The sequence below is a fragment of the Anser brachyrhynchus genome (assembly GCF_964034855.1).
Source record: "Anser brachyrhynchus genome assembly, chromosome: 7".
Lineage (NCBI taxonomy): Eukaryota > Metazoa > Chordata > Aves > Anseriformes > Anatidae > Anser > Anser brachyrhynchus.
This window is the reverse complement of record NC_137701.1, coordinates 10,858,349-10,869,156: the sequence shown is the minus strand read 5'-3', so window position 1 is coordinate 10,869,156 and position 10,808 is coordinate 10,858,349. Positions and strand designations below refer to the sequence as shown.

The 10,808-nt window shown below is 40.0% G+C and overlaps 1 protein-coding gene across 2 annotated transcripts; it reads left to right on the top strand.

Moving 5' to 3' along the window:
• The first annotated feature begins 557 nt into the window (after positions 1 to 557).
• Positions 558 to 10,543, top strand: COPS8 (COP9 signalosome subunit 8). Of its 2 annotated transcripts, none has more exons than XM_080600152.1 (8): positions 558 to 578; positions 2,554 to 2,624; positions 4,131 to 4,179; positions 5,113 to 5,245; positions 6,167 to 6,274; positions 6,716 to 6,778; positions 7,796 to 7,837; positions 9,075 to 10,543. In XM_080600152.1, coding segments are annotated over exons 2-8 (477 nt in total). In that variant the 5' UTR covers positions 558 to 578; positions 2,554 to 2,622; the 3' UTR covers positions 9,155 to 10,543. The 2 variants fall into 2 exon arrangements, with proteins under 2 accessions (XP_080456278.1, XP_080456277.1); XM_080600151.1 differs by lacking the exon at positions 558 to 578 and adding an exon at positions 584 to 758.
• The last annotated feature ends 265 nt before the right edge of the window (positions 10,544 to 10,808 follow it).

Genomic DNA, 10,808 nt, shown 5'->3' with positions numbered 1-10,808 from the left:
ACACGTATATAGTCCATATAAATACATACATATATACCTACACACATACATGGGTATATCCATATATATATATGGATATGCCCCGTATACATACGTATATATATCTGTATATGTACATGGATATACCCCATATACATATGTATATGGGATACATAGATATGCTCCATATACCTACATAAATATCAATATACATATATGGATATACCCCATATACATACATATATATATCCATATATATACATGGATGTACTCCATCTGCGTACATATATGTATATATATGGATATAGCCATGTACATACATAGATATAACATATCCTTCGTATATACTCCATATACATATATATAAATACAGGGATATATCCATATATATACACGGATATACCCCTCGTACATACATATATGTACCCATATACATACAGGGATATACATATATATATATATATATATATATATATAAATGTTCACACGCACACACACACACGCCTCTGGCGCTGGCCCCGCCCTCCCCGAAGTCCTCCAGAGCATAAGAGCTGCAGGACAGAGGGGCCCGCCTGGTGCCGCGGGCGGAATTACGGACGGTGCGCGCCGGAAGTGACGTCAGGGCGGGGCCGCCGCCTGCTGTGAGGCGGCAGGGGCCGGGCGGCGGGGAGGAGGAGGAGGAGGAGGAGAGGGAGGTGAAGATGCCGGTGGCGGTGATGGCGGAGGGCGCCTTCAGCTTCAGGAAGCTCCTGGAGCAGTGCGAGACGCAGGAGCTTGAGGTGGGGCTGCGGGGTCGCGGTGCGTGCGTATGTCCCGGTGTGTGTGTCCCTGCGCCGCTCCGTAGCCGCGCTGCCCCTGCGGGCCCGGCCTCGCCGCCGCTCTGAGCCCGCGTCTGCTCCGCTGCGGGCCCCTCGGTACCAGGAGGGCATCGGGGCCCTACAGCGTGCCCAGAGCAGGGCTACGGAGCTGGGAAGGGCCTGGAGCACAAGCCCTGTGAGGAGCGGCTGAGGGAGCTGGGGGTGTTTGGTCCTGAGAAGAGGAGGCTCAGGGGAGACCTTATTGCTCTCTGCAACTGCCTGAAGGAAGGCGTGGGGAGCTGGGGGTCGGCCTCTTCTCACAGGTAACCAGTGATAGGGCCAGAGGGAATGGCCTCAAGTTGCGCCAGGGGAGGCTCAGGTTGGAAATGAGGAGACATTTCTTCTCAGAAAGAGCGGTCAGGTGTTGGGACGGGTTGCCCAGGGAGGTGGTGGAGTCACCATCCCTTGGGGTGTTTAAGGAAAGGTTGGACGTGGTGCTTAGGGACATGGTTTGGTGGGTGACAGTGGTAGTAGGGGGATGGTTGGACCAGATGATGTTGGAGGGCTTTTCCAACCTCGATGATTCTATGAAATGCTTCTCTGTGAGGCAGGAGAGTGCCTTTGTATGCATGGAACAGCTGCGTGGCCAGCCCTGCCTGTTGTTTACACTCAGAAGCTGTATTCCAGTGCTGTAGAGTGTGTACAGGGTTATTGCTGCTTCTCCTGAAGAACAGCAGTAGCGCTAGTTTTGCTTCCTTCAGTGGTGCTGTAGATGTAAAACTGCAGATTGTCAGGCTGGTTCTTCTGGTGGTGGTTGGTTTTCCATCTGTTCTTCCAGTCTTCGGACAGAAACTAATGAATTTTGTTTAATTTGGCATGGGGAAATGCCAGAGGTGAAGTTGTGCAGTACTTACAGGTGGTATTGCTTGAGCTGGCTTTGTTTTAGCAGTCGTAATCCAAAGAGCATTTGCAGAAACTATTCAATTTGTAGGTAGGTGATGATCCCTGGAAAACAGTAGGAATAGCTGGGGATGATATCCACTCTGACACAGCTAATCGCCTCCTCTTGGCTTAGGTGAGCTCGTAAATCGCGCACGTAATTAAATCAAGTAGCTGCATAATTGGCTTCCTGCGAGTGCTTGCTGCACTGCCCTTTTGCAATAAGCTTTTAGCAATTTATCAATCATTTCAGTTTTTAAATGATGATGGGCTATCAAAATTTTATAACTTTGTTATAATTCATTTTTCCCACTTGTATGATTTGTGAAGCCTGCTGAAGTGTGGTAGTGCTTAGGCTGGCTTTTTTTTTTGGAAGAGAAGTTCAAGAGGGCAAAGAAATTGTACTCTGGCTGGAACTTCCAGAATGGAAAGTTCCAGAGTAGATGGAGTTTTTCTTCCTGCATGGAACTGAAGTTCAGATCAAGGTGATGAAATTGTGAGTGCCTAGAACAGCTTGTGAAGAAGTTTAAAGATGCTCAGCTTCTCTGAGCAAGAGCTAGAACATTAGTGTGGTGAAGTGTCACTTTCTTATCCATGTGGCAAAACACAGCTAAGTTTTCTAACTAAAAATTCTGGCATGTGCAAGTTCCTCTGCATAGGAAGATACAACTATTAATGAAATACTGCAACTCCGACAATTTGTCCACAGCCATTACCTGATGTGAAAAACAGCAACTGCCTTGGAATGTTTGGCTTTAATGAACTTAGCTGCTTGCTTAGTTTGTAAGATGTCTTGCTTTTAAGATATCTAACCAAACTCCTTGTGCTTGTTTTTTAGGCCCCTGGAGGAATTGCAACGCCTCTTGTTTATGGCCAGCTTCTAGCTTTATACCTGTTGCATAACGACATGTAAGTGGTTTGTATTAATCTTTAACTTCAGGTAGTGGATTTGTCACTGTTAGGCTGATCAGGATTGACCTGTAGCTGCCAGAATACTAATGGTTTGTTGTGGGACTGACAAAATGCATGTGGGTAATGCTGTGTTCTTGAAATAAATTAAAGTCCAAGCTTAAGTTTCTCAGCCCCTTGTTCTGTCAGATTATTTTTCTCTGTTGGCTTTTGCCCCCCTTCCCTAACCAAAGGGAAAGGGGCAGATTTCAGAAAGTTGTTTAAGTAGTGAAATGGACTCTGCTGGAAAACATTGAACACTTTGGTATTTGATTTGTGGCTTTTCCAAGCTTTAATCACTTTGAATAAGATTGCAGGCTGCTGCTTGCGTCTACAGTGTAGTAGGGCAGCTTTAAACTTAAAAATGAGGGATGCTGATGGTTTAAAGTAGTTTAATCTAGATCCATCTGAATGAAGCTGTGATCCTTTAAATTTAGTCTGGTGAGCTGTTACTGCATCCCTGTATGAACTCGATTCTTTCAATTTAGTTTTATTGATGTGCTGCTGGTTACTTATTCTGGCAGAGTAAACGACGGTGCCACATTGGATGACAAAGCCAAAGCGAATGTCGATGTGGTGATTCCATGATTTGTGTTTTCTTGCATTGGAGCTGTATATTCTCCTGTGGCAGATTCTACTGTGTGCTGATGTTGAATATTAGGTTTAGTTAATTAATTCTGACTTGGTGTTGTAGAACTGTGCTTTAATAGAATGCGGTGAATCATATTTTCTGTTTTGTTTTAAATCTTTCTGAGCATTTGTAATCAGTTCCATTCTAGATTTGCTCAGCTGTGCTCTGAAGATCAATGACTAAATATTTCAATATGTTTCAACCTTTTAAATGCATGTGAGAAAGCTGGGTTGAGAAGAGCAAGCAGTCTAAATCTTTAATCTCCAAAGCAGGGTGCAGGCACACCAAGAACATTTTCTTGTACTACTAACAAATAATGTTAAGCTGGAATTGCGTTTTTGGCTCATCGTTTTAAGTTTCTACTTCTGTGTTTTATATCAGTACGATAGTGCATGTGTGTAATTTCTAAATATACATGTGTTGGTGGTGGTGGGGATGCTTAGGGAGGTTTTACTGGTAAGTGCACAATCCAAGTTTGGAGACCACCAGTCTAAACGACAACTGACAGTGTAAGAAGTTGTGCATGTGTGTGTTCAATTTGCAACTGTTCCAACAACAGTGCAAAGCTCACTTTTGTGAAGTTCTGCTTGTGGTAGAAATGTGGAAAACCTCTTCTCAGCTTGTATTAAATGAGTCAGTTAATGAGCTATTTTGTTGTGACTGTCATGTCTTCTTGAAAATAACTTTTTCTACTTCATTAGACATAAAAGGAATATTTGAAAGCACCAAGATTGTGCCATGCTTGAGTTAATTTTAACATCTGAACCAGCCTTTTGGTGTCCCCTTGTAGCAAACATTTGGTCACTGAGAAGCATTTTTTAACTTCCTCTTTCTAGGAATAACGCACGATATCTTTGGAAAAGAATTCCTCCTGCTATTAAATCTGTAAGTACTTCATAAAATGCCAGCTGATACTAAAACAGTTTTGTGTAAGCTCGCACATGATGATTTTTTCCCCCTCCAAGGATTCTATTTGATGAGTAGCTTTGGACTCAGTTCTTTGTTGTGAGCTGTATGTCCAGCAGATGGCATACTGGTCTTCCTAAGGTCTTCTAGTTGCAGATTTGACTATTCTTTCTTCCTTCCAAAGTAATCTGTGATGTAGGATTCTGTAAATCTGGAATTCTTCTTTGAAAGCCTCGTGGTAAGGGGTAGTCAGCTGGAGGAAGGCAATGGCTCTGTTCTGAATACCTGATTCTGAGATGGGGCCACATACCACCTAAAGGTGTAAAATACCTTGCGCAGTGAAATGCAACTTCAGATAAGTTACACCATCAGATTTAACTTTCTGAAGGCACATTGGTTTGCATTGCATGTGGATCGAAGATGCGTTTTGAGTGTTTAGCTAAATATACTAGGAATGCCTCCAAACCTTACTTGTTTTAGTTTGAGATTTTTTTTTCCAAAGAAACAGTTGGGGTCGTATATTTTACAAGAAACAAGTGCTCTGTAGTCCTGAATTAGGAAGTCTCAGGGTCAAGATGGGACCTGTAATATGGTTCTGAAAGATTCTTTTCCTTGAAAAAGAAAAAATAATTACATCAGTTCAGTCAGCAGTTGGCTGAACCAAATTTTATTTGGGCCTTCTCTGGAACTTGCTGTGTTTGAACAGCAGTATTCTGTGAGTAGCTGGTCTATTTTTTAGGTGTAACTTGCATTTGGTGCGAAGCAACATTTTTATTGGGGGGGGGGGGGGAGAGTTTGTTGCATGAGTTATTTTGGGAAGGTTACACCTCTGAGAGTATAGTATTTTACATTGGTAAAATGGTCATTGCGGAGGACAGACAACTATGGATTAACTTTTTTTTGTCTCAACAGGCAAATGCTGAACTTGGTGCAGTTTGGTCGGTAGGCCAACGAATCTGGCAAAGAGACTTCCCAGGAATCTATACAACGATCAGTGCGCACCAGTGGTCTGAGACTATTCAACCAATCATGGAAGCACTTAGAGGTACCTTAATTTTTTCTTGTTCTTGACAAGCAACAGCTTAGTATCATTAAAACCCAGAGGTGGTCAGGAATATTGTTGCCAAGTATTTGTCTGTTTTAATTAAAGGATCTTAGGTATCAGGTGTAAATGAAAAGCTCATCAGAAAAACTTTTAGGTATGACTTCAAATGCTTTTATTTATTGTGTCTGGTTGTGTATTCTTTCTTACTGGATTTTCAGTGTTTGACTCTGTAATAGCAAAATGCACTATTAGACACTCAACTTTATCAAACTCGTTTAACCAGGAGTGTAAGCAGCTTGGTTTGACATTTCAGAACCTTGTGATGCTTATGAAAATTTCTTTTAAATGTGGCTTTAAACAAATGCTTTAGTAGTTATAGGCTGTATAATTGTGACATGCAAATAAACAGTCTTGCTACTAGAGGGCGCTACAGACTGCTAAAAATCTTCCAAGGTATTTTGCAATAATTGCTGTGAGTTTTAGAAACTGATTTGTAGATGCTTTGGTATTAAAGCAGATGTGGGGGTAAAAGGGATAAATGATTGTAACTCATTGCTGTTTTTCATCATTTTTCATGACTTTCTGATTTGGAACTATTTGAGACAAATCCATTTCAAACGGCAAATACAGTCAAAAGTGGAGTTCCTCAAACTGCAGTTTACATCCTGGTGGTAGTACCCAAGCTGCTGCAAGCAACATTTTGAAGTTAAAAGCAATCTCTGAGCAATTTTGCCCTGGCCATAAGCAAGCTGTTGTCAGTATCTGCTGACTGAGACTTGAACAAATTGTGGGAAGGAAGGGGGAACTTCGAGGTTTTGGTGGTTTTCCCAAATGGATTGTGTGCTGTTTGGATTGGAAGCATTTTCTGAGGTTTCTTTGCTATGGAGACTAGTATGTCTGCTTACATTTATCTCTTTTTAGATGCAACTAGGAGGCGAGCTTTTGGACTGGTTTCTCAAGCATATACATCAATAGTTGCAGATGATTTCGCAGCCTTTGTTGGGCTTCCTGTAGAAGAAGCTGTGAAAGGTACTTTCTGCTTATTCACTGAGTAGTTTTTCTGCAAAAGATTGAGATCAGAGAGCTATAAGTGGTAAATAAATGTATATACAGCCTGAGTTTATTTTAGAGTTGATGAGGCAGTGCATAGAGGTAAATGGCTTAGTTTTAGACAAATGTTTGAGTTTTACTTGCTACCAGTTACCTTTATCATACCCTTCTACATGTAGAAGTGTCAAAGCAATTTACTGGTGAACAAAGTGAAGGTAGTGGGCTAAACTGGTTTCATGTGCTATTACTTTCAAGAGCTTGTTTGTTGAACTAAATGTCTAAATAATTATGAGAAATGTGTCAGTTATAGCATATAGGCAGCATACAGAGATGCTTTTCTACTGGTCTTAGCATGTATCTGGTTTGTTTCTAACAATTGTATAAGATTTGTTCTTAAAAATTATTTAAATGTCTTTTCAGGTGTGTTAGAACAGGGCTGGCAAGCAGACTTTTCCACTCGTATGGTAATGCCTAAAAAGCCAGGTGGGTGGAGCTGTTGTTTCATTGGACATTGAATTTACCATTCTAATAACTATGCAATAGTTTCTAATTAAAATTTTGCATAATGTTATTTCAGATATTTTATGTGGATTTATGCAGCTGTAAAACATGAGATGTTTATGAAATGTAGGAAGGACAGACTAGTGGGTTTTGTTTGGTCTTACAAGCAGTCTAGATTAAACTAAATCCTCAAATTAACATTTTTAAACAAAAGCAGACAGGATATGCTATGACTTCTCCAGCTCCTCCTCTGCTGCTGGCTCTGACTCAGTGGAACATAAGTTGGATGACCTCAAATGACATGTCTTAATCTAATAAAGATGAGTAAAAATATACCATTTTTGAACCTGAGAACTCTTTCAGAAGTTGAACTTTTTTAGGCAGGGATTTAGTAGATCTTTGTTCTGAGGACCTTAAGTTGTTGGTATAATTTCCTTTGCTTTTAAAACTTTCTACTGAATCTTTTAACTATCATGGTGTTGATAACGATCTGTGTTCCTGCAAAGCTCAGTCTACAAAAACACTTTTTCATAGTGGTATCTACGGCTGTTTTCTGTTTGAGGCAAAGATAAATGTTAAGCTGTGAAGGTGGAGATAAAATGACTGCTCTTAAACTGTACAGTACTACTCTAGAAGCAGGAGCCAAATTGTCATGCATCTTAAGAGAACATAACCAAACAGAGTCCTGAGCTCTTTTTTGACCACTTTTTCATGAACTAGTTGCAAAATAAGCTGTTTTGAGAGCTAGTTGTGTGGTTCTTTTCCAAAATTGAGCGCAAGAGCTACTATTGGGACAAATGAAGGAGGCAGGAGGTATTCACTGTTCTGAAGCTGCATGTCTAATTCACTGAGCATTGGGTATTTTATGTATTAAATATGAACTGAAACCTGGGCAATGAACAGGCTTAATTTTAAATACCTGTTTATCCAGGTTTGGCTTGGTGCATACAATCATTTAAAACTGGTCCATGGGGCTAACTTCTGTTGTTTTTTCTGTAGGTGTACTGGAAGCTTCCTTTAACAGATTTATTCCTTCATCAGGTACTTCCTGTTTGTGTACAATTTGCTTGCATATGTTGAAGACTTGCATGATTAGTATGATCAGTTTCATAACTTAGCACCACAGAATAGGAACTAGTTCCTACAGAACTGTTGTTTTTCCCCCTCCCCCAAAATAAAAATCAATACAATTGGGCTGCTTACATGTTTCTCCCTGGTCTTCTCATCCCCTTACGTTTGAATCTGTGATTTAAATGGTGCCCAAGATTCACACTTACATAGCTGATTCCAGAGCAGGAGTAGGCAGTCTCTGTAAAACAAAAAGGGGTTTGGCTAAAATTTCTGATGAAAAGGTAACTTCACAAAGCAGCTCTGAGTACACTTCATTGCTTTTGTGAGGAGGGATTTCTGAAGTCTTTTGTGTATAAGAAAACAACTTTGTTTTTCTCAAAGCTTGGCTATAGGTTGTATTGACTATAGGTTGTGTTTTGTCATGCTGATTCCCAAAATTCCATTTTTTTACAAGAAGTAACAGTAGATCTGAATTGGTGGCTTGTTGTGTCCAATACAGTTGTCAGAAGTGTCTTCACTTTACAGGTTTAATTTGAAGCCAATTTGAAGAGCTAGGGTCTTGGTTTTAGAAACTACTCTAAGCAGTATGTCTTGTTCAACTACATGCATCCCTGTTAACTTTTCAGGAAGAATAAACAATGCAATTTTCCTGTTTTTTTATTTTCTGATTTTAATTCCTGATTTATCTACCTAGTTCTAGTCACTTGTCTTCCAGACTGTCCTTAAACTGTAGTCCCACATTGGCTGGTGTTTATTTAAGCATCTGCATGTGCACTGCATTCTCCTGCAACCCGTGCAGTGCTTTGTTTTGTTAGTCAGATAACCCAGCAGATTTTTGGTGTCTACAGTATGTCAGCTTGTAAGGAAAGGAGCACCTTAAGAGCTCCAGCAGCGCTTCTCCTCAAGTGAAGCTGTCACTCTTCAATATTTGCAGATTCCAGCACGGACAAAATTTTTTTGAAGCTTGCTGACAACTGGAACTTGGTAGAAGTATTTTTGCTGTTAGTAGCTCTTTGGCAACTTAATTGTGCAGATGATAAAAGTAGTCTGTCAGCTAAAGCTGCATAGGCAGAAGTTATAGTTCAGATGTGCCCCCCTAAGATTCTCATGTTTAATTTTTTCTCTACTGTTATCATGAATGGTATTGGGGATTGATTTACTTAATTCCATTAATGCTGTGTTTTTATTATTTTCATTATTTTTCTAGAACCTGCTCCCGTTCCACCAATTCCAAATGAACAGCAGTTGGCCAGATTGACTGACTATGTGGCTTTCCTTGAAAATTGATTATCCTGCTTCTCTATCCAGAGCAACTTGGGAATCCTGTGTACTGACAGTTCTAGAAATCTAAGACTTATTTTGTATCTGTTAAATGTTGCAGCATCCCTTACTCAAATGTGTAAAGTATACCATATATGTTATCCCAGTTTGTGTTTTGCCAAAGCCAAGATAGCTACTGAAACAGTCCTTTAACTCCTGTAACTCTTGTTCAATAGGTACACAGCAGTATTACTTAGTAAGGTTTTTTTACTGACCTGTAGCTAAGAGGTGCAGAACTTTTTTTCAGGTATATCAGAAACGGAGAAGAAAAGCTTTGAGGAATGAAGCAGATTAAGTGTACTGGGGGATTAAGGTTACTGGGTTACCTGCTTCTGTGGTGAGCACTGTAGTGCTTATCGCAGGTCAGTTGTGTGTTGATCTAAAGTACAAACTGTGGAAGACTGCTACCCATATCTGTAGAGAGCAAATGTTTTGATGAAACAGTAACTTAAATAAGAAAACTATTTACAGTAACCCTTTTGAAAGTCTATTTGTGACATTTTTTATAGTTGATCTTTTTTTTCTTGTTGGTCTTTCTGGTTTGTCGAATCTTCCTTTTTGTTTTGATTGTGAGAAATTTCACATCAGGCATGTTTTTATGGCAGAATAATTGAAAGGCAAATGTTCACCTTGAAGAATTTTACTTTTTGGAAGGTTTTATTTTTGAGTGAGTGCACATAGGACACTAGATATTTTGCTTGGAAACTGTACACGTTGGAACCTGTCATGTCATGGTTCTTTTCAGTACACTGAGCAAGGATCTGCTACCAATGACTCTTACCTGTCCAAGCTTTCTGGATTGGTCCTGCAGTTACTGGAAAGGAATTTGAAAATCAGAGTAGGTGTTCTGGAGTAGAGGCCAGTCAGAATAGGGATGATATTTTATGCTGCAATATCAGTTTGAGGAATAGATTTCCTGTACCAGAGCACTGCTTTGTTAATTTTTAAGTTGAGAGCGGATTTTAGAAGCAAAAAAAGACTTGTATTTCCTGGCTTCTTATCCTTCTTATTATGCTGGTAAAAAGACTGTGGGAGAATAGTGGTGCTCTAAAGGGCAGTGCATGCTTTCACTTCTCACCCCCATTCTTCAACATCATAGTCAGTGGTTTTGTCATTGAAGATGGCAGGTGTGCTCTATGTTGTGATTGTTTTTCCAATGTGCACTACCTACTGTACATTCTTTTGGGGGAATGTGTTAGGGAGGAGTTGTAAACTGTGCACTGCTGCTTTGAGAGCTCCCTTTGTACGTAAACATTTAGTCAAAGTGATTATTTATTTGAAACCCACCTAAGACTTGGATTTCTTAATATGATGCAGATTTATTTTCAGTGATATTAAAGAACGTGTTTACACTGATCTTGTGTACTTGATTTTTAATTTTCCTCAGAGTACAGTTCTGGTTTGGCTAGTTTTTTAATGGATTCTTATTGGCATAATTTGTATAGCGCATAAAGATTAGTGCAATGCTTTGTGCCTAAACAGGTATTTAGAACAGCTTTATGTACAGCAGTTGTATGAGTTTATATTAAAAACAGAACACTGATGCCACACAAGAGTCTTGTAAAAATGTTTGAAGGTGTAAAGTACTTGAACTAGGTGAAAACTTCGCCTTCTATGCATG